General features: G+C 43.1%; 1 protein-coding gene across 1 annotated transcript in view; it reads left to right on the forward strand.

Moving 5' to 3' along the window:
- The first annotated feature begins 489 nt into the window (after positions 1 to 489).
- GALM (galactose mutarotase) overlaps positions 490 to 24,103 on the forward strand; it is a 53,736-nt gene continuing 30,122 nt past the window's right edge. The window contains exons 1-4 of the mRNA XM_052649019.1: positions 490 to 875; positions 11,120 to 11,274; positions 15,590 to 15,796; positions 20,986 to 21,067. Coding sequence (XP_052504979.1) covers positions 686 to 875; positions 11,120 to 11,274; positions 15,590 to 15,796; positions 20,986 to 21,067 — 634 coding nt within the window. The 5' untranslated portion in view covers positions 490 to 685. The remainder of the gene's footprint in view (positions 876 to 11,119; positions 11,275 to 15,589; positions 15,797 to 20,985; positions 21,068 to 24,103) is intronic.

The following is a 24,103-nucleotide window of genomic DNA, read 5'->3' on the forward strand; positions in this document are numbered from 1 at the left end:
AAATCTCCTCCCCTCGCTATTCCTAATTCTCATCTCTTCATTTTTCAGCGGCTTATCTGAAAGTCGCTGGCTCAGAGGGTAAAGCGGCTGCCTACAATGCGGGAGACCCGGATTCGAACCCTGGGTGGGGAAGATCCCCTGGAGAAGGAAATGGCAAACCACTCCAGTACTCTTGCCTGGAAAATCCCATGGACTGAGAAGCCTGCTAGGCTACAGTCCACCGGGTCACAACGAGTCGGACACGACTGAGCGACTTCACTTTCACTATCTGAAAGTCAGCCACCATTAACGGATGAATCTTTGCTCGTTGAGAACCTCGTGCCCGAAAAACGGTAGAACACAACCGATTCAGGATTTCGGTTTAGAAAGACTACAGGCCCCAAAATGCAATTTCACATTCCAAAAACTACCATTCCCAACATGCAATGCAGTCAGGGTTTCAAAAGAAAAGAACTGACTGGAAATTGCCAGCCTAGCTGGAAACTTTGCCTTCCCTCAGGCAGAGGAGTGATTTAGAGAAGTCCCAGAGGATATTTTTTGCAGGAGTGGTCACTCCCTAAAATCCAATCAAGAAAGGGGAGGAGTGTGAGCCGCGTCCCGCCCCTTCTCCAGTAAATTTCTGCGGCTCCAGGTTTAGCGGCGGGAGTTCGAAGGACTTGGAGCAGCTGCACACCCTGAGCTCAGCATGGTTTCGGTGACCAGAGCCGTGTTTGGAGACCTGCCCCTGGGAGCAGGGACAGTGGAGAAGTTCCAGCTGCAGTCAGACCAGCTGAGAGTGGACATCATCTCCTGGGGCTGCACCATCACAGCCCTGGAGGTCAAAGACAGGCAGGGCAGAGCCTCAGATGTGGTGCTCGGCTTTGACGAGTTGGAAGGTGGGTTGAATTCCGTCCCGGGCTGCAGACGGGGCCCAGGCCCGCCGCGCACACTGCCCCACACCAGCAGCCAGGGATGCGGGGACCGAGGGGAAGTACCGAGCTTGTGACCGCTTGGATCCAGCTGACTCAGTGTGTTGCGATCCAGTGTTTGGGAAAAGACAAAGTGAACAGAAACTGCCCTAGGAGTTAGCTTCCGGTTATACATTCAGGCTTTTCCTTAATTAAAAAGTCAGTTGAGGGAAAGATAAAACTTCAGCAACCCCGGAGCGATCTTTGAACTGCCTGATCCCAGAGGGCGGGAGAGGAGACGTACAGGCTGGAGGGGGTGTGCCTCCCAGCTCTTGCCATTTCTAAAGAAGGGGGGAAAAAAATCAAAGACGTGCGTCTTCTACTTCCTTTCTGCTTGATCAGATTCGCTTTGAGGTCTGGTTGTTTCAGAAATGCTCGGTAAGGTAAGCTCAGCGGGTGCAGAAGCTTATCTGCTTTGTTCTATGGAGTTCGGTGTCCCACACCCCCTGGCTAATCAATAACCATGTACTGAAAGAACATGGAAGACCAACTTACTGTCGAGAAATGAGTCTCCTTATAACTGGGATAGATTTTATTCTGCAAAAATACATTATAGCTAAGAACGTGTATTAATTCATGCATTCAATCATTGTTGATTCAATTATCTCATTCCAGGAGACAGGTCTCCACCCTCATGCAGCTTGCAGTTTAGATGTGGAGATAGACCTTAGCCAAATAATGGCATAAACAAATAATTAAAACTGCAGTTTCACTGGAGCAAAGGAAAATGTACATAGTGCTTGCTGTCTCTTGGCACACTGAATAGCTAGAGAGAAAAAGAGCTCAAAATAAAGTTAGCAAAGGGCAACTGCTTGAGAATTAATTCTCTGCTCAGTGGTAAGCGTATGGATAAAATCTGTTAGAGAGGAGGTTTGAGGTTTTCCTTTAGGTGTGTGTCTTTCTGTCTGTTTGCTTCTTTAGCAACATAGCCTAGGATGGGAGGTCAACAGAAAACAGAATTGGTTTTCCCTTAGCAGACTGAAATTGGCTCATTTCCTTAACAAAAATAAGGAAATATTCCTGAGGATTCTATTCCTTGCCCTCTGGTTGGTTGTCTTTAACTACCTTGGAGCCTCCACAGCTTGGCTTGGAGAAGGTGTAGGTAACATTCAGCAGAATTTCTTTGGTAATTTCAGCAAGCCTATTATAGGAGACTCAGTGGTAGGAAGGTGCAGGGGCTGGGAAAATCAGCTCCACTTTCCTTTTAACTCTCTACATCCCTTTCAGTTTCTGGGGTGGATGTTTCTATCTCCTGTCTTCAGAGTCAGAAGGCAAGAGAGTTGACAAGTGACAAAAGAGAATGCTTTAGAATCACTTTTGCTGAGTCATCTCTCTGTTAGCATAACCATTTGCTCCGTGGAAACAGAATCACAGAGATTACTTAACTGGTGCAAAATTGCCCATGGAGTCCAAGAAGAATTGGATAGATGACCTAGAATTTCTGAGCCTATAAAGCACTGGAGATGATAAGTGCTATCTGCATTTATCACCTAATTTCCATCTCTGCCTTATCACCATTCAGAAGGTATCTACCCTCCCCTCCCCTCCTTCCACTTGTACACACACTCATTTCTTACTAGTTTTAATTATTTTTTTATTAATAATATTTATTTGCTTATTTTATTGGGTCCTGGTTGCGGCACTCAGGATCTTCGATCTCTGTTGCAGCATGCAAACTCTTAGTTGCATCATGTGGGGTATATTTCCCGACCAGGGATCAAACCTGGGCCCCTTGTATTGGCAGCGTGGCGTCTTAGCCACTGGACCACCAGGAAAGTTCTTAATTTTAGTTCTGATATAAGAGTCACATGGGTCTTAAAACAAAAGGCATCTTTGCACAATTCGTATGAAAACTGTGCCATGATGATGATATGGCACTTGGGAAGCACCAGATTCTTAGTAGGCATAGAAGTGCCAATTTTGTGAGTACAGTAATGTTGAATACGTTATCTCTGTGAGTCTCTGAGTTTTGTGGTAGTCTAGGTGAAAGAAACCCACTCCAGTACTCTTGCCTGGAAAATCCCGTGTACGGTGGACCTGGTAGGCTGCAGTCCATGGGGTCGCTAGGAGTCAGACACGACAGAGTGACTTCACTTTGATTTTCACTTTCATGCATTGGAGAAGGAAATGGCAACCCACTCCAGTGTTCTTGCCTGGAGAATCCCAAGGATGGGGGAGCCTGGTGGGCTGCCATCTGTGGGGTCGCACAGAGTCGAACACGACTGAAGTGACTTAGCAGCAGCAGCAGCAGCAGGAGGTGAAATAAAGTATTATTCCCAAATGTTCTTAAAAGGGAGAAAAAAAATAGATCCCCTTGGATTACAGTGATCTAGCTTTTATCGACGGTATTGCCCCCCACCCCATGTTATTAACATATCTTGAGAAAGTTAAATGGCATTCTTTTGTCAGCATCCATGACTGGTGCCACAAAATGCCAGGTCAAATCGAAGCATCTAAAGTATATTCTAGACACTGGGAATCCCCTGGTAGTCCAGTAGTCTGGACTCCGAGCTTCCATTCCACTGGAAGGGGCACAGTTTCCATCCCTAGTCAGGGAACTAAGATCCTGCAAGCTGTGTGGCACATCAAAAAAAAATAGTGAAGTATTCCAGGTGCTGGATTGAGAGACATTTTCAACCTTATGCTATAATTTAGATAATTTAATGGTTTATTTAAAAAGGAAAGCAAGCTATTTTCAAAAGACAAAGAAGTGTTTAGAATATCAAGTAAGACATTCTGATATGTTCAGCCATCTTCAGGGATGAACTTCATATATGTCATTATGAGAGTTCAGTTCAGTTCAGTCACTCAGTTGTGTCCAACTCTTTGCGGCCTCAGGGACTGCAGCACACCAGGTTTCCCTGTCCATCACCAACTCCCAGAGCCTCCTCAAATTCATGTCCATCGCGTCAGTGATGCTATCCAACCAATTCATCCTCTGTCGTCCCCTTCTCTCGCCTTCAGTCTTTCCCAGCATCACAGTCTTTCCCAGTGGGTAGGTTCTTCTCATCAGGTGGCCAAAGTATTGGAGTTTCAGTTCCAGCATCAGTCCTTCCAATGAATATTCAGGACTGATCTCCTTTAGGATGGACTGGTTGGATCTCCTTGCTGTCCAAGGGACTCTAAAGAGTCTTCCCCAATGCTGCAGTTCAAAAGCATTAATTCTTTGGCACTCAGCTTTCTTTATGGTCCAACTCTCACATCCATACATGACTACTGGCAAAACCATTGCTTTGACAAGACAGACTATTGTTGGAAAAGTAATGTCTCTGCTTTTTAATATGCTGTTCAGGTTGGTCATACCTTTTCTTCCAAGGAGCAAGCGTCTTCTAATTTCATGGGTGAAGTCACCATCTGCAGTGATTTTGGAGCCCCCCCTAAAAAAGTCTCTCACTGTTTCCATGAAGTGATGGGACAGAATGCCATGATCTTAGTTTCCTGAATCTTGAGTTTTAAGCCAACTTTTTCATGCTCCTCTTTAACTTTCATCAAGAGGCTCTTTAGTTCTTCACTTTCTGCCATAAGGGTGGTGTCATCTGCATATCTGAGGTTATTGATATTTCTCCCGGCAATCTTGATTCCAGCCTGTGCTTCATCCAGACCGGCATTTCGCATGATGTACTCTGCATATAAGTTAAATAAGCGGGATGACAATATACAGCCTTGACGTACTCCTTCCCGATTTGGAACCAGTGTGTTGTTCCATGTCCAGTTCTAACTGTTGCTTCTTGACCTGCATACAGATTTCTGAGAGGGCAGGTCAGGTGGTCTGGTATTCCCATCTGTTTAAGAATTTTCCACGGTTTGTGGTGATCCACACAGTCAAAGGGTTTGGTGTAGTCAATAAAGCAAAAGTAGATGTTTTTCTGGAACATCCTTTTTCGATGATCCAGGGGATGTTGGCAATTTGATCTCTGGTTCCTCTGCCTTTTCTCAATCCAGCTTGAACATCTGGAAGTTCACGGTTCATGTGTTGTTGAAGCCTGGCTTGGAGAATTTTGAGCATTACTTTGCTAGTGTGTGAGATGAGTGCAATTGTGCGGTAGTTTGAGCATTCTTTGGCATTACCTTTTTTTGGGATTGGAATGAAACCTGATCTTTTCCGGTCCTGTGGCCACTGCTGAGTTTTCCAGATTTGCTGGCATATTGAGTGCAGTACTTTCACAGCATCATCTTTCAGGATTTGAAATAGCTCAACTGGAATTCCATCACCTCCACTAGCTTTTTTCATAGTGATGCTTCCTAAGGCCTAGTTGACTTGAAATTCCAGGATGTCTGGCTCTAGGTGAGTGATCACACCATCGTGTTTATCTGGGTCATGAAGATCTTTTTTGTATAGTTCTTCTGTGTATTCTTGCCACCTCTTCTTAATATTTTCTGCTTCTTTTAGGTCCATACTATTTCTGTCTTTATTGTGCTCATCTTTGCATGAAATGTTCCCTTGGTATCTCTGATTTTCTTGAAGAGATCTCTAGTCTTTCTCATTCTTTTGTTTCCTGTATTTCTTTGCACTGATCACTGAGGAAGGCTTTCTTATCTCTCCTTGCTATTCTTTGGAACTCTGTATTCAAATGGGTATATCTTTCCTTTTTTCTTTTGCCTTTCGCTTCTCTTTTTTCCTTATTATGGGAAGACTTTCTGATATGTTCAGCCATCTTCAGGGTTGAACTTCATATATGTCATTATGGGAAGCATAATTGTCTCAATCATAATAGTGTGAATGGCAGTATATTACTATTTTGATCAATTCTAGTGTATTAAAACCCGTGTTAAGAAATTGGCAACAGAGGTTGTGTTTCAGAAGGAACTCTGGGTAGCTGTGGTACAGGGATAGGAAGAAGGCTGGATTTTCACTGTATAGTCTTCGAATGTCTGAGTAAGTATTATAGAAACAAACTGGGCCAAATAATTTAAAGCAATAAGATGTGACCGAGTCAGGGTTTATTGTCACATTACTATGTCCCCAAAATGTTTTGAGCCACAGGGAAGAGCTGAGCATGGATAATTCCATGAGACATGGTCCTTTTGTAATTGCCAGGTTAGATGTGAACTCTCTGATTTCCCAGATAGATTATATAAACTATGTGGATGATGGCCATGAATGGAGATCAGAATAGTTCACATACTCCCTAGGAAATGAAATCTTTGTTCTGTAGAATTCTAAAGAGGTAAATCGTGTGATCTTTTAGTTATAGGCTAGAAAAATCAGTAATGCCTCCTGTGAGGTTTTTTCCTGCCATTTTTTTGTATTGAAAAATTTTTTTCTTCTTCTTTGACTTGCTGGGTCTTCATTGTAGTGTGCAGGCTTTTCTAGTTGTGACATGCAAGCTTAGTTGCCCCTAGGCATACAGGACCTTAGTTCCCTGACCAGGGATCAAACCTATGTTCCCTGGATTGGAAGGCTGATTCTTTACCACTGGACCACCAGGAAAGTCCCTTGAAAATATTTTTCAATGTTTTTTCATCTGCGTGTCCCACTTACTGTCATTATGACTTCTTTCAAAACCTTGGTGAGAATATTTGCTTATGAGCTACAGGTAGAAATAATCTACCCAGATAATCAGCACGATTCCTTTCCTTTCATCTTCACCCCAGTTGCCACCAACACCCAGCTATTACTGCCATGAGAGGTATTATGAAAAGATTAGAAAAAAAATCAACTTAATGCTTTTAGAAAACCTGAGTTTATAAGAGGTGGTGGTGGGAAAAGGGACCAGTTTAGAGGCTGCAGTTTCATATTACAGATGCCCAAGAGTGTCCTTTTAGAAGCATTAAGGATTCCTAGTTTAAAATCTCTGCTTTGTCCCTTATAGCTCTGTGACCTTGGGCAAATTATTTAACCTCTCTAGAACTATTTCCTCACCTGAAACAAATAGATAATGATTAAACGTGCTATTGGCTGTGATTGTGTCTGACTATATTGAACAATTAATAATTTTAATCGTCCTTACTTCCTTTGCCCCCGGATATCTTCCTTCACACTCCTCAAACGTCCTATTTCACTTTGTTAACACTGCACAGAATGGCATGGAGATTCATTTGGGACAACCAGCAGCGATTGTAAAACATATAAAAGATCTGGGATGTTTAAAGTGCTTGTCAGTTAAACTAGTGTTGATTTTCCTCAGAAGGCCAAAAGAAAGTCATTAAGGGTGTGAAGGGTTTGTCCGAGAATCCTGTGCAATTTTATTTGAGACTTTTAGGGCACTCTTGTTACGGTTTGGGCTGTCTGAGGTAGATGTCATAGCTGGAATCCTTGGGATGTTTGAGGAGTGGAGAAGACCATACCCCATTTATTAACATATTCTGGCCAGTCCCTTGCCCAGAAAAGAGGGACAAACTTTTTCTTTACCCTTTACCCTACATCAGTTCAGTTCAGTTGTTCAATCGTGTCCAACTCTTTGTGACCCCATGGATTATAGCACGCCAGGGCTCCCTGTCCATCACCAACTCCTGGAGTTTACTCAAACTCATGTCCATTGAGTGGGTAATGGCATCCAACCATCTCATCTTCTGTCATCCCCTTCTCCTCCTGCCTTCAACCTTTCCCAGCATTAGGGTCTTTTCAAATAAATCAGCTCTATGCATCAGGTGGCCAAAGTACTGGAGTTTCAGCTTCAGCATCGGTCCTTCCAATGAACACTCAGGACTGATCTCCTTTAGGATGGACTGGTTGGATCTCCTTGCAGTCCAAGGGACTCTCAAGCGTCTTCTCCAACACCACAGTTCAAAAGCATCAATTCTTCGCGCTCAGCTTTCTTTATAGTCCAACTCTCACATCCATACATGACCACTGGAAAAACCATAGCCTTGACTAGACGGACCTTTGTTGGCAAAGTAAAGTCTCTGCTTTTCAATGTGCTATCTAGGTTGGTCATAACTTTCCTTCCAAGGAGTAAGCGTCTTTTAATTTCATGGCTGCAGTCACCATCTGCAGTGATTTGACACTGTTTCCACTGTTTCCCCATGTATTTGCCATGAAGTGATGGGACTGAATGCCACGATCTTAGTTTTCTGAATGTTGAGCTTTAAGCCAACTTTTTCGCTCTCCTCTTTCACTTTCATCAAGAGGCTTTTTAGTTCCTCTTCACTTTCTGCCATAAGGGTGGTGTCATCTGCATATCTGAGGTTATCGATATTTCTCCCGGCAATCTTGATTCCAGCTTGTGCTTCTTCCAGCCCAACGTTTCTCATGATGTACTCTGCATATAAGTTAAATAAGCAGGGTGACAATATACAGCCTTGATGTACTCCTTTTCCTATTTGGAACCAGTCTGTTGTTCCATGTCCAGTTTTAACTGTTGCTTCCTGACCTGCATATAGTTTTCTCAGGATGCGGGTCAGGTGGTCTGGTATTCCCATCTCTTGAAGAATTTTCCACGGTTTATTGTGATCCACACAGTCAAAGGGTTTGGCATAGTCAATAAAGCAGAAATAGATGTTTTTCTGGGACTCTCTTGCTTTTCCCATGATCCAGCGGATGTTGGCAATTTGATCTCTGGTATTCTGCCTTTTCTAAAACCAGCTTGAACATCTGGAAGTTCACGGTTCATGTACTGCTGAAGCCTGGCTTGGAGAATTTTGAGCATTACTTTACTAGCGTGTGAGATGAGTGCAATTGTGCGGTAGTCTGAGTATTCTTTGGCATTGCCTTTCTTTGGGATTGGAATGAAAACTGACCTTTTCCAGTCCTGTGGCCATTGCTGAGTTTTCCAAATTTGCTGGCATATTGAGTGCAGTACTTTCACAGCATCATCTTTCAGGATTTGAAATAGCTCAACCAGAATTCCATCATCTCCACTAGCTTTGTTCATAGTGATGCTTTCTAAGGCCCACTTGACTTCACATTCCAGGATGTCTTGCTCTAGGTGAGTGATCACACCATCATGCTCTTTACCTGGGGCCAAACTACATCAGTTACTGACTAGATTAAACCAGCATTCTTGGCTTGACCTAGAAACCACCCTCTTTACCCTACTACCCTCCTATTTTTTGGAAAATAGTATTTTCTGCATTTCAAAAACAAGCTTCTTAGCCCTGTTCAGACTTTGGGGGACTGTCACTTTTTGTAATTTTGATTTGATTTAAAAGCTTAGTAATAGGGACTTACGTGGTGGTCCAGTGGTTAAGAATCCACCTTCCAATGCATGAGACTCGAGTTCTATACCTGGTCAGGGAGCTAAGAGCCCACATGCCGAGGGGCAACTAAGCCCGAGCACCTCGAGGAGAGGCTCTTGTGCCGCAACTAGAGAAAGCCTGTGTGCTGCAACAGAAAGCTGCCATGCCACAACAAAGACCCAATGCAGCCAAAAAAAAAACAAACTTAGTAACTTAAGAAAATAATATAAAATCCATTTGTTCTAAAGAGTTACTCAGAGACAGTTAGGAGCAGTCATTTCTGCTATCCTCACCGTTTAATCCTTAAAAACTCTTCATCTAAACCAAGGGTTGAAAAGTGCCTGTTACTGATAGGCTTATTAATTGTTGCCAGAAAGTGGTCCCTTCTGAGAGAATTCTTGCAAGTCCATGATGCAGCTTGCTGTTGAATTTATCCTTCTTTCCGATGCCAAGTATGTGGCTGGCAACGAGTAGGGGCTTGGTGTACACCAGTTGAATGAATCAAGGTAGGAGTCAAAAGGAGATGTAGCTAAATGATTTTTGAACAGAAGTCCTGTTTTTCACATTTTTGAGCTCCTGGAAAGCAAATAAAATTTGTTCCACATTATATGTCATCAGGGAAAGGGAAATTAAAACGACATTGAGATCTATTAGAATGGCCAAAGTCCACAACACTGACAACACCAAATGCTGGCAAGCACATGGAGCAACAGGAACTCTCATTCATTGCTGGGAATACAAAATGGTATAGCTACTTTGGGAGATAGTTGTCAGTTTCTTGCAAGATTAAACATACTCTTATCATATGATTCAGCAGTCACATTCCTTGGTATTTTACTCAAGGGAGTTAAAAATATATGTCCATATAAAAACCTGCATATGAATATTTATAGTAGCTTTATCCATAATTGCCAAAACTTGGAAGCAACCAAGATGCCCTTCAATAGGTGAATGGATAAGTAAACTGTGGTACATCCAGACAACAGAGTATTATGCTGTGCTAGAAAGAAATCAGTCCACGAAAATATATGGAGCAACCTTAAATGCATGTTACTAAGTGAAAGATGCCCATTTGAAAAGCATATGCACACCTATGCTCAAATATTAAAGGGAATATGCAGACCTACGTAGGAGGGAATTCCCTGGCATTCCAGTGGTTAGGACTGTGAATTTCCACTGCAGGAGGCGCTCAGTTGATCCGAGATCAGGGAACTGGTGGGGCTTCCCTTGTAGTTCAGTTGGTAAAGAATCTGTCTGCAATGCAAGAGACCCGAGTTCAATTCCTGGGTTGGGAAAAATCCCTTGGAGAAGGAAATGGCAACCTACTCCAGTATTCTTGCCTGGAGAATCCCATGGATAGAGGAGCTTGGCAGGCTACAGTTCACAAGAGTCAGACACAGCTTAGTGACTAAACCACCACCACCACCACCACCACCACCACCAGGGAACTGGGATCCTGCAAGCCATGTTACATGGCCAAAACAACAAGCAAAAGAAATAAACAATATAGATATACATAAGAATATAAATGGTGCACTTCCCTGGTGGTCCAGTGGTTAAGAATCTGCCTGCCAGTGAAGGGGACATAGGTTCAGTTCCTCACCTGGGAAGGTTCCGCATGCTGTGGGACCACTAACTCAGAGCACCATAGCTGCTAAAGCATGTGTGCCCTAGAGCCCAGCACCCATGCTCCTCAACAGGAGAAGCTGGTGCACTGCAACAAGAGAGTAGCTCATGTGCAGCAACAAAGATCCAGCGCAGCCAAAAAAACCCAAATATTAACAGTCAGTGGTTCTCTAGTGATAAGTTCAGGATGCTTTAAGTTTCTTCTTTGTGCTTTAGTCTTTTAAAATGTTTGTAAAAAATATGAATTACTTTTGGAAAGGGGAAGGGTCGTGTGTAAAGAACACCAATTTTCCCTGCTTCCATGCACACGTGGTATGCCCGTGTTGTTAATACTTACAGCTGCCCTTAAAAGGAAGTGGTGAGCAGCAGTGTGAGCCTCATCTTTGGTTTGAAGGTTTTAAAATCACTGTCATCCCATATCCTTGCAGGGTACCTCCAAAAGCAGCCCTACTTTGGAGCTGTGGTTGGCAGGGTGGCCAACCGAATTGCCAAAGGAACGTTCACGTTGGATGGGAAGGAGTATAAACTGGCCATTAACAACGGGCCCAACAGCCTGCATGGAGGAGTCAAAGGGTTTGACAAGGTGAGTTGAAGTCATTGCACAGTGTCCTCACCTGGCACACCTCACTAAGTACCTTCAAGCATGCCTTGCCTTTGCCAGGCACAGCCCTAGGCCCTAGAGTCAATGCGTGGTAAGGTGATCCAGGAAAGAGGCTGCTCCATGGTTTGGGCCTGAGGGGAAGGAGATTGCTGGCTGTGTTCCACGGCCCACCTTTCTCTAGCTCATCTGACTATAGTAGGCAGGGGAGCCCCTGAGTGAAAAGATGACAGCCTTTGACTTAAAAAAGACAGGGACTGAACGCCCGTCTCACAGTTTTGGGATCAGAGAGTTGATTTTAGGCAGAACAGAAAAGTGGATTAAAGACAATATGCACCACTTCCTGCACAAAGCATTTGCATATATTATCTCCCACCGTTATTAGAACCCCATATTATCACCAGATGAGAAATGTGAGGCCCTGAAAGGCCACACAGCCCCTAAGTTGGGCTGCCTGACCCAAAGCCCTCATTTCTATACTACAGGTGTCTGCCACAGCCACCTGCATACCCCCAACCAACACCCTGCTAGTATTGGTCTATAAGCTCTTCCCCCCCGACCCCGACTGGCATGTATTGTGTTGCCCCATCCAGGCTACCCTTCCAGTGAAGGGTCTCACACCTCAAAATGATGTCAGATTCTCCCCAGTTCCCCTTTTCCACATTAACTCCCATCCCGTAAGCGAATCCCTGGAAAACCAGGTTAGGAAAACAAATTGATCAGACAGCTTCTCCCTGAGGTGGGAATGCCTGGCTTCCTGTTCTTTCCTAGCTGTGTGGGAGTCTGCAGGTTAATCGCAGCGATTCTCTTACTAGTCTAATCTCAGAGAGGTAATTTTGGTAGTTAGCTTTCCTTTAAATTATACCACCCAGGTGACATCCTAGAGAAAAGCCAGAGGAGACAGGAACGTTTATGGCATGTTAAGAATCACAGTTTCTTCTTTTCTACCTCTTGATCGCCACCTATCCTGCCAAAGGAAGTTGGTCACTCTCTGTTTCCCCTGTTCCATCAGCTGTCTGCGGCTTAGAGCCGGACAGCCCCATTACTTCCCCTTTCCTCCATGATGAAATTCCTCATGCCAGAGACAGCTGAAGGCAGAGGATGGCTTCTGTCCTGGCAATAATAGGGCAGATTGTCTCTGGAATATGCCAGGTCCATGGGCAAACCCCAACCAGAGGAAGTTAGGTTCAGCTCTGTTTGGCCAGGGGTCTTCAGGGGAGCCTCAGCCCCTTGTTTTAGCTTCTTCCTGCTGCCTCAGTTCCACATGGAGTTTTCTGTGGTGTTACTTACACGCCCCTTACAGGTCCTACACACCCTGTAGGAACAAACACATAAGATAGTGAGTGTTTATATCCTTCTCTGCCGAGTGTTTACTGAGCCTCTTCTGTGAACCAGGCAGCATAATAGGATGGGGATTCCTGATCCTCCAGGATAGTGAGTGTCATGTAGTAAGTTACATGAATAACAGTTACATGAATAACGAGCCCCAAAATATAGATGCCAGAGGTGTGCTACAGGAACTGTATTAATGGCAGCTAGGGAGGTTGGAGTTGAACTGTTCTTCAGGAAAAGATAGCATGTCATTTAATAAATGGATATTTGAGAGAGTGGCTGTGGAACAGCCCGCAGAGGGTGGGGAAAGACTCGGAATATAATCATGAAGCCACTGAAAGTTTTGGGACCCAAGGTTTTCATGGAGCAACATGAGCAGCCTCACATGAACTTTGCTTTCAGTTGTGTTTGATCTCAACAATTACTGCATAATTGTCGGTTTGCAGGTAATTGTTTTCTTATTTATACCAACGCATTTTTTTAAAGATGAAATTTGAATAACCTGACAGGATTAGAAAGGGTGTAAGTAGGCCTAGAGAAACAAATTTGGAAGTTTTCAGGAAAATTTGGAAACTACTGAATCAGGGAAATTCTCCTGTGAATAGGAATTGTACTTTCCACTTTATCTGATGATACTGACTTACACGAAAATCTTCCCATTGTGTCCTTTCTCTAAAGGAGAAAAACTAGGTAGCAAGTTAAGACCATTTTATTTCACATATTTTATTTATAAAATTTCCCATTTGGGGGATTCCCTTTTCTTTCAGTTCAGTTCAGTTCAGTCCCTCAGTCATATCTGACTCTTTGCAACCCCATAGACTGCAGCACGCGAGGCTTTCCTGTCATCACCAACTCCCAGAGCTTGCTCAAACTCATGTCCATCAAGTTGGTGATGCCATCCAACCATCTCATCCTCTATTGTCCCCTTCTCCTGCCTTCAGTCTTTCCCAGCATCAGGGTCTTTTCCAATGTGTCAGTTCTTCGCATCAGGTGCCCAAAGTATTGGAGTTTCAGTTTCAGCAACAGTCCTTCCAGTGAATATTCAGGACTGAGTTCCTTTAGGATTGACTTCAATTGACCTTTTTCTTTAATCACACATATACCAGGTTTTATATCTTAGTTGTCTCAAAAGTTCACCATTTCCAGAAGATAACTAGGGTGTAAAATTAATTTTTTCCCGAGGTCACTGAATTTGTTTCAGATACCAGCTGCTTTCACTGTAGGTGAAGGCAGAGCCCTCTCTTCCTACCGGGCTCCACTTCCTGGCAGATGTAGTGTCAGTGAGAGACGCAGGCCGTGTCAGGAGTGGGTAGGCAGAGCCTGGGCTCATGGGCCACTCTTATAGCCCACACAAGTTACTGTCTTCCAAGTCTGTTTCGAATGACAGTGTCTGGTCTCAACTCCACTGCTGAAAATGAAGACTGGATTAGACATTCACTGAAAGTAAGGCTGTGGAATAGTGTAGACTGTCAGGCTAAGTTTGAACCCTAGCTCTGTCTCTCATTACATGTGTGACTTTAAACAAGATTTTTTTTCCCTTTAAATAACTGCATGAAGTGTGAAAGGGTTCTACTCCATCCTCTAGAATGTGGGAGGTAGAGTTAACACCTCCCACATTAAGGGCAAGTTAACACCACTGAACTCAGTTTGTTTATCTGTAAAATGCAGGTAATAATATTAGTTATACCCATATGAAACTGCCAGTGCACAACTGTTTTGACCTACAAAAATGGTAATTTTAGTGGGTTCAGCCAAATCCTTATCAAATGGTTTATGTAAAGCACCAGGTCAGTGGCTAATGAGCATCCAACAAATGAAGGTCTCATGTCAGCAAAAGTCCCCTTTACTAGTGATCCCAGGCTCCCCAAAGGGGCTGGAGGTCTCTGGCTACCTCGTCCTCTGGCTCTAGGATTAGACCACTTGATTCAAATCCAGCGTTTTACTAGCTGTGTGGCCTGGAACAAGCAGTTTACCCTTTCTGAGCCTCTGCTCTCTCATCTTTAAATGAGGATAATGGTACCCACTTTAACTCAGTCCTGAGACAGAAAAGATAGTGCATGTGACGTTTCTAGCAAGTCCCTGGGCTCATAATGGGCACTCGATAAGGCATAGAAGATTATGTACAAATTTCAGGTGTATAACATCGTGATTCATGATTTTCAAAGATTATATTCAATTTAAAGTTATTATAGGGTCTTCCCTGATGGTTCAGTAGTAAAGGAGACCCAGGTTCAATCCCTGGTGCTGAAATATCCCACATGCTGCAGAGCTACTAAGCCCGTGTGCCACAACTACTGAGCTTGTGCCCTAGAGCCTGGGAACCACAGCTACTGAAGCTCGCATGCCTAGAGCCCATGCTCTGCCACAAGAGAAGCCACCGCAATGAGATGCCTGCACATTGCAACTAGAGAATAGCCCCTGCTCGCTGCAACTATAGAAAAGCCCGTGAAACAACAAAGACCCAGTGCAGCCAAAAAAAAATTAACCTCTTCTCTAAATAAATAAAGTTACTATAAGTGAAAGTGAAAGTCTCTCAGTCATGTCCAACTCTTTGTGACCCCATGGACTATACAGTCCATGGAATTCTCTAGGCCAGAATACTGGAGAGGGTAGCCTTTCCCTTCTTCAGGGGATCTTCCCAAGCCAGGGATCAAACCCAAGTCTCCCACATTGCAGGTGGATTCTTTACCAGCTGAGCCACAAGGGAAGCTATCGGCTATATTCCCCATGCTGTTCAATATATCCTTGTAGGTTATTTATTTTATACATAGACGTTTGTACGTTCAATCCTCTATCCTTATGGTAACCCCGTTGGTAACACTAGTTTGTTCTATGTGTGAGTCTGCTTCTGTTTTGTTATCCTCACTAGGTTAATTTTTTAGGTTCCAAGCTGTCCTTAAAGATTGCAATGTGGCATTTAGCTCGGCACTGGAGTGACTTAAATAGCTTTGAAAACACTTTTTTCCAGGTCCTCTGGACCCCTCGGGTGCTGTCAAATGGTGTCGAGTTCTCACGGGTCAGTCCAGACGGTGAGGAAGGCTACCCTGGAGAGTTAAAAGTCTGGGTGACGTACACGCTGGATGGTGGCGAGCTTGTGGTCAACTACCGAGCACAGGCCAGTCAGACCACCCCGGTCAATCTGACCAATCATTCTTACTTCAACCTGGCAGGCCAGGTAAGTGAACTTGCCTCTGCTCACCTGCTGTAGTGTGGAGTGTCACTTGCCTCTTCTCTCTTGCAGTGAGCTTTGTGGAATGACTTGGGGGTGGTGGGGCTGTGACTGAAGAGACAAACCCACTAGGGAATTACTCTGGAGATGGGGTCACCCTTTGAGTGAGGAAGAGCACCCAGCAAAGCATCTGACTCACAGTAGCTGCTCAACAAATGGAAATTATAGGGAAGGGAATACATTGTGTAGCTTGTGCTGCCCACATGCTCAGACAGGTAAAACTAGCTATTTCAAGAACTCCTTCTCATCTGGGACTTCCCAGGGGGTCCGGTGGCTAAAACTCTGAGCTCCCAAAGCAGGGGTCCCAGGTTCGATCCCTGGTCAGGGAACTAGATCCCACATGCCAAAACTAAGAGTTCACATGCTGTGACTAAGAGTTTGCATGCCAAATAAATAAATTAAAATATTAAAAGAAAAAAAAAGAACTCCCTCTCCTCTAACTGTGACAAGGGCTTACATTTTCTTCCCCTATTCCACTCCTCCCCCTCCCCTAAAAATTACTTCTAAGTAAGGCATTTTCCACATTGGATCCTTGGAAATGTACTTAGCCCAGCCCCTTTTAGGAAATACTGCCAGTATTGGGGTGCTCCCACTGTACAAACCCACCTAAAGAGTGGTGTGAAGACACTGAAAGCCCCTCTTAGGTAATTCCTTCTAAACTACCTCATTCCCCTCTAATGGCAATATTTTAGCTTATTGAGGAAGCTATTACATGACACAGAATAAAAGGCTTAGCTAAACTCTAGATTCTATGACTTTCTCTTCACCTGAGAAGCTCATCATTGTTCACTATACTTGAATCACTTTGGCATGATTTCCTACCACAAGATGATGTTCACAGGCAGCTAGTAATACCTTGCATTTTTATGCTTTTTAGGAGTTTGCTGATGATCTGCTGATTTTTTTCTAGAATCTTTTCAAATAGCATGAGCTAATTTGTCCTTACAGAATTTCCAAAGCTCTTCCTTTGAAGATAAGAAAGATGGTTCTTCACTTGCTCATTCCTTATGTTCAAGAACCATCGTTCTTGAGATCTTAAAGACAAACCAAAAAAAAAAAAAAAAGACAAATATGCACAAGCCATAAGAGACTGCAGTCATAAGCATAAAACCCCACTTTAAAAAATAAGTTCAGAGGGAAACTTCACAGAAATAACATGGAATTTTAATGGTATTATGTGGGTAGCAGATAATGGTGCTGTTTCACTATTTTCCACATTTTTGTAACCAAGGGGTTGGTCTAAAGGAATAGATTCAGAAATAGAAAGAGAAATTAGGTGTGAAGTATTACCTCTGCCTCTGTGTTCCAATGAAGGACCCAAAATGGGCAAGTAAGGTTCACTAAGGCTCTTTCTGTTTACCCGAGAGGAGGACCCTCCTGACCAGAATTTTCCACCCTTCCAATCCTACAAGGACTTGGAGGGACAGGTATTTCTAAATTTTTTTCCCCAGAGGCTGGATAGTTTCCCAGATCACAGACCCCACACAGAAAAGTGGTCAGGGCGAACTCCCTTGTATGTGCTGTCTTCGTAAGTACAGCTCAGATCCACAGCCATTAGCTTCAGGGGTGGGGCTGGGTGAGGGCCACCAGCCTTTGGAGCAGACACGTAAGAGTTGATGGGCAGTTAATCAGCCTGGGGTCAAGGGGTCTGTCTGAATTTTCAGAACATCTCTTGTCCCACCGGAAAAGCATTATTGTGTGTTCTAAACCCTCCCGAGGAAAAATAGCTCAAAACTTAATATTTAAAGTAATCAACTCATCATATATATTGTCTTTTTGTTTGTCTTTTAAATTTAATAAGCAAACTTTCGTCCTACTTGGGGGGTCAAGCTTTGACTCATCACTTCTAAGTTTCAGTGTTGAAGGCCTAGAGACAGGAAAGCATGGTGTTTTTCAAAGAATGGAAAAGGTATGTAGATTGTAGATTAGTTGAGGTTTTTTTTTTCCTTTCTTATCTAATGTAAAAGTAAGTGAACTTTAAAAAAAAAAAAGCAACTGAAACTTTGTCTTAAGAGCTATGAAAGCAGGCCTGGGGCAATTTGAGATGAAAAGCAATAGTTATGGTTCTGGTATGTCTGTGTAGGTATGTTAGCAAGGACTCAAATTCTTCCATCATTCCATTCTGCTTTTTCAGTGTTTTTGTCTTCAGGCTTATCCCCTCATAATTACAAAATGGTTGCCACAGCTCCGTGAGTCACCTTTTCATATAGTCACATCCAGAGATTTTAAAAAAAGGACCTACTCTTTTTTTTTATATCTCTAATGTTCCATTTTTAAGAAGAAACAAAACTTTTTCCAGAAGCTCCTCAACAGACTTTCCTCACATTTTGTTGGTCAGAGTGTGTCCTACGCTCTGCTTAACCCAATCACCAGCGAGGGAATTAGACAAAGTTTGCTCTCTGGGGCCCAGGTGGGGGTCCTATGCCTGAATATATCCTCATATAGGATGAATCAACTAGTCAGTGTTCTGCCAGGGGAAAAGGAGGGTGTTTGCTAATAATGGAGATGGCTTTTGGGTAGGAACCAACAGTGTCTATCTTGCTAGAGGTGATTAGAGCTGAATTAAGGTGGCGGTCATGGCAATGCACAAAAAGGTCTTTAATGCCCCAACCTAGCCATAGTCAGCTCTAAATGGTTAACATTATTAATACAAACAGTAGCAACCAAAGTTAACGAAAGCAAACACTGAACTCAGAGATGGGCCTCAGTTCTGTTTGTGAATCAGCATTCCTTGCCAAGTTTTCATCAGCCTTGAAAAGAAAATAATCCAACAGTAATATTCCACTGGAGGAGACATTGCATTATTCCAAGTAAGAGAGGCATAAACTGAAAAGCATGCTTTCTTTACTGAAGGAATGTTACTGCTGTTTAGTGACTCAACAATTAAGAGAGTGGATGCCTAGTTAGTGTTCCTTTCTTTCTCCTCCCAGACTTCTTCTCAACATCTTGGACTCAGTTTATTGGTCTGTGACTTTCATATGGAATCATTTTCTTCCTGCCCTATTGTTAAAAAAAAAAGTGAAAGGAAATTCCTGACACTCTATTCATAATAGTAAAAAAAAAAAATTTCGAAGCAACCCAAAAGTCTGTTAATAGGAGAACAGATAAACAAGTGATATATTCATACAGTGGAATGCTACTCAACCTTGAGGTGAGCATCGAACAAATAATTAGAGCCAAAGAAAGAGTCCCAAATTCTCCTCAGTCCCAGGCGCCTCTTCGGTGCTCTCAGTAGCCGAGGCATGAGATGGTGACACAGGGAAGTCACAGGAGAGAGACCCTTCTAGGCTGTTACAGCTATAGGCAGCGACGCAGGCCACTACCATCTTGGACCTGCCTTCCCAGGTCAGATCAGGGTCGAAAGAAGTGGCTAAGAAGGTGTGGGCAGAGGCCTCTGCTCCAGCCTTGTTTCCCACCCACTCCTACCCCTGACCACTGGGACAATCCGAGAGGATCCTAGTTCCTCAGAAACAGCCTCTTGGTGGTGTAAACAAACTAGTCTCTGTCATGGTTAGACGTCGATTCTCAGGGCCTCTAAAATCTTGGCCATTCTTCTCAGGATGATTCCATTTGATTGTGCGACTGAGGCCATCTCACCATAGAGTCTGTTTCCAGTTTATACCCAGAGCGCACTGCCTCTTTCTGCCTACTTCTCAGGAAACTGCAGAGCCTTCAATTTACCTCAGCTCAGGATTTCTCAGCCTCAACACTGTTGACATTTTGGGCCAGATAATTCCTCATTGTGGGGGTGGGGAGGCTGTCCTGGGCGTGGTCGGCTGTTTGACAGAATCCATGGCCTCTTCCAAGAACTGATTCTCCAGGAGCATGACTGTCCCTGGTCATGACAATCTAACATGTCTCAGGACAGCTGTGGGGCAAAATCATCCCCAGTTGGAAACTACCGGTGTAGTTTATTTTTGAGCATTCACCAAGCAAAGCCCTCAGCTGCTTTCCATCCCACATCTTTCACTGGGAAGCTCTAAAACACTGCTATTAGGGTTTCCCTGGTGCTCAGTGGTCAAGAATCCGCCTGCCAGTGCGTCAGACACAGGTTAGATCCCTGATCCGGGGAGATCCCACCTGGTGCAGAGGAACAGCCTGTGCACCGCAGCTATCGAGCTTGTACTTTAGAGCCTTGGAACCACAGTACTGAGCTTGTTGCGCCACAGATGCTGAAGCCCGTGCACCCTAGAGCCTGCACTCTGCGACAAGAGAAGCCACAGCAGTGAGAAGCCCTCGCACCCCAACTCTCTGAAACTAGAGAAAAGCTCGTGCAGCAGTAAAGACCCAGCACCGCCATAAATAAATAAATAAAAATTTTAAAAATTAACTAAAAAATACTGCTGTTAAAATATGATCCTTCTTGTTGGAAGCATATATGTGTATTTTCCAGTTTGCAAGCCCATTTGACCAAACTGTTCCCCATGAGAACCCTGGACAGAATGGGTGCATCAGCCCAGTCTTATGCTGAAGGAAGTGAGATTCCAGGAGGTTTAGTGACTTCCCTGGGCCACTCACTGGGAGCCAGGATTAGACCCCAGGCTTTTCTGACCACCAACTAACACTTAATGTACCAGCCTTGGACTCTGCCAGGAGGGCAGGCTGTCTTTATGGAGGAGCTGGGACCCCACTTCTGACTCTCAGTCTTCTGCTCTGTGGCAGGGAGTGGGGGACTTCTGGGTGGGAACTAGGCCAGAGAAGTGGAGACATGGCCCACCTCGAGTGAGCCTACAGGCGGTGCTTTGAACACCCAGCACCTGTGTGTTACAGGTCACTGACCCTTGCTCTTCTCTTTGCCTGGCATGTGAAGAGAGTAGAAGAAACCCCTCTGCTAATAAGTGAAAACCCTAAAGGCCTTCACACCACCATTGTCTCTCTGACTTTTCACTTTTATCATTCCATTCAGAAAAGTCATGCTGGGATCACTCTTGGAATCTTCTTTCAGATGTATCGGCTACTATTCTGAGCCCCTGCCTACCTAACTTAAATGAACATATTAGTCATCCTCATCGGTCAAATGAGATTTCTGAAGTTTTCATCAATACTTGAAATCATTTGTGCAAGAGAAGTTGTAAAGCAAATATATAAGACCGAGCATTAAATCTTCATTTCTTTCTCTACTTTTTCTTTCCCAGGGTTTCCCAAATATATATGACCATGAAGTCACTATAGAAGCTGATGCTTTTTTGCCTGTGGATGAAGTCCTGATTCCTACAGGTTGGTGAATTTAAACCTTTTATAGGAATGCAGAGCTAGGGTGCAATGTGAGAAACATTAAAACTTCATTTCCCTAAATATATTTCCCCTGTTGGCCTGACACAATGCTCATAGTTACCATGATTAGTCATTTATTTTGGGTAAGGTTGGGAGACCATGTAGTTAGACTCTCAAACCGTGACAATTTTAAGAGGGAAAGGGAATGCTGTTAATAATTAAGCCAAGCAACAGGCATACGCTGAGATAGTCCCAAACAAACGGGGTCAGATGGTCATCCCAGCTGAGCCTTAGACTTCAGAAGGTCTCCACTAAACTGTTAATCTGTTATTTCTTAGCACCTTAGCAGAGGGGAACTTACCTAAGCATTACCCTACAAATGCAGGACCCTGATAGAACATGTCATGGTTTTTTTGACAGAAGAGGAAAAGGCTGGGATGGCTTGCATCTTGAGTAGGATAAATGCAGGTATATCACCTCTGAAATACAGGGGAATGGCATGGAAGAAGGAGTCCTGCATATTAGAAGGGAAGGTGAGGTGTTGCCAGAGAGGAATTTCATGGCGGGGGGCGGGGGGGGGTGTGTGTATCTGTGTGTTTGTGTGTCTCCTGGGTTAACTGAATTGAGGTCACTTTGGTTATTATTATTATTTGGGATCAAAAGTACCTTCGTTCAATAGGAAATCCATAGAGATAGAGAGTCGATTAGTGGTTTCCCAGGGGCTGGGGACAGAGGAGAATGGGGAGCGATAATGAGTATGAGATTTCTTTGGAGATGAAAGATTCTGGAATTGGATAGTGGTGATGGTTGCACAACCTTGTAAATACACTAATCATTGCTGAATTGTGCACTTTGAAATGGTATGCGAGTTATCTCTGTTTAAAAAAAGGAAGAAGAAACCTTGGTTCATGTGTTACCTCCAGGATTGATGAGTGTAATTTTGTGCTAGATCATATGTGTACCCCCATCTGGCTCCAGGGGACAGATGGATGGCAACAAGATGACCTGCAGGGGTACTATTATTTGTGGCAGGTTATAGAAATTAACTTGGAGTAATTACCCCCAAAGCAATAGGTACATATTCTTATTGCGATTTTGTTAAAATCAGAGATAAGCTGAATGTTAAAAGCATCATCAAAGAAAGCTAAAATAAACAAAAATAGAGGATGAAGGGAAGGCAGAGCAGAAGTCTAGAAAGACAAATGCTTTCTTCATCAGCTCCCCTGATTACGATTTTTGGCATCACAGAGTTGAATGTTTTCCTGGCTCCAGGTTTTTTTCATATTTACCTTGGTCTGATAACATGTGTTATCTGATAAGGACATGGCTCAATAGGTAGGCTTGAGTAAGCTGGCTCATCTTGTCCTAGATGCAGAATTATTGCATTGGAACTCTTATATTGTGAGCTGCAAGGGAAAAATAGTGGCAGCTACTGTTTTGTGACTGATAAGTAAGAAAATGAGCTAAGTAGCTTACGAGCGAGGTGATGAAGTAAAGGCATATTTCTTTCTGTATATTTATAAAATTTTATGTTATCCTACTGAGTTTTGATCAGATGAAAATCACACACAAAAAGGCATAATTCATGCCAGGTGAAGATTATTTGTCATGATTGTAAGAGATAATTGTGGCAAAGCACAATACAACTTGTAATCTAATCGACCACGTAAAACTCATGTTCATCACAGTTCTGCACTGCAAGTAGCTTTAGGTCAAATTCTCCCCTCTGTACTAATCCTGGACACCTGTGAAGCTGAGTAGGCTGTAAGACCTCTGAACTTTCAGGAGGCAAGAGCCCAGGTTCCAGTCTTGGCTTGGCTATTGACTGGCTATGGGACCTTCAGTGCATGTATAATGCTTTAATGTTTAACCTCTCTAGACTCCATTTTTTTTTTTTTTTTTTGCAGATAGGATGTTGAACTCAATCAGGGTTCATAAATTTTTATAAATCATACCCATAAATTTTATTTTAAAAAATTAGGGAAATTTTTCATTTTGCCGAGCTAGAAAGCTATTACAAATACAGAGCTATGAAAATTAATTGGGAATATATGCATGTTATATTTTGATTTAAAAATTTTAACTGATTGGGATAATAAGAAGAAGCAGAGTTAAATAGGCTACATTAAAAAAAAAACAAAACTACCATTCATGGTCACCATTTTTCATAAAAGAAAGAATATATTAACACCACAAAAATGGGAAAAATTTAATCTTGGAATAAAGAAGGACCTTTTAAATTGAATTTGTCTTACTTTGTAAAAGAATGTGATAACTGATTATCCAAATCTATCTAAGTCTTCTGGGGACCAGTGAAAATTCTATCATGTATTTGTGATGTATTTGTGAAGCAACTGTGTACTCAGTTGCTTCAGTGTGTCTAATTCTTTGTGACCCCATGGACTGTAGCCCGCCAGACTCCTCTGTCCATGGGAATTCCCTAGCAAGAATACTGGAGAGGGTTGCCATGCCTTCCTCCAGGGGATCTTCCCTACCCAGGGATCAAACTTGTATCTCCTGCATTGGCAGGCAGATTCTTTACCGCTGAGTCACCAAGGAAGCCCCATACTCGTGATTAAGAACGAACAATTAGTCTATAAAGTCACTTATAACTCTTACAGTCTGTAATTCTATGAGGCTCTTAGTATATCATTTTACTACCATCTTCACCATCCTTCAAATTCATTAGAACTCTGTTATGTAAATAAGTTGCAACAACGTCAGAGCTCATGAAAAATTTATAATTTTCTTTTGCATAATCATACTTTAAGCCGGTCCCTCATAGATTATATCTGTTTGCCCAGTGGCACTTAAACTGAAATTAAGGGATATTTTCTTCCTTCTTTCTCAGAAATGCTTAAGAAACAACTATTGTTACTTTGGAACTTCCTCCAAAAAGGGCGGTAACTTCTATTCTCCCCTTCAGTGATATAAGATTTTACGTGTCTGGCCCACTTTCAGCCAAGAAGAAATCTGTAGGAGCTCAGATTACATTTCTTTTTCAAACTTTTTATTTTATATTAGAGTAGAGCCAATTAA

The sequence above is a fragment of the Budorcas taxicolor genome, chromosome 11 (genome assembly GCF_023091745.1).
Source record: "Budorcas taxicolor isolate Tak-1 chromosome 11, Takin1.1, whole genome shotgun sequence".
Lineage (NCBI taxonomy): Eukaryota > Metazoa > Chordata > Mammalia > Artiodactyla > Bovidae > Budorcas > Budorcas taxicolor.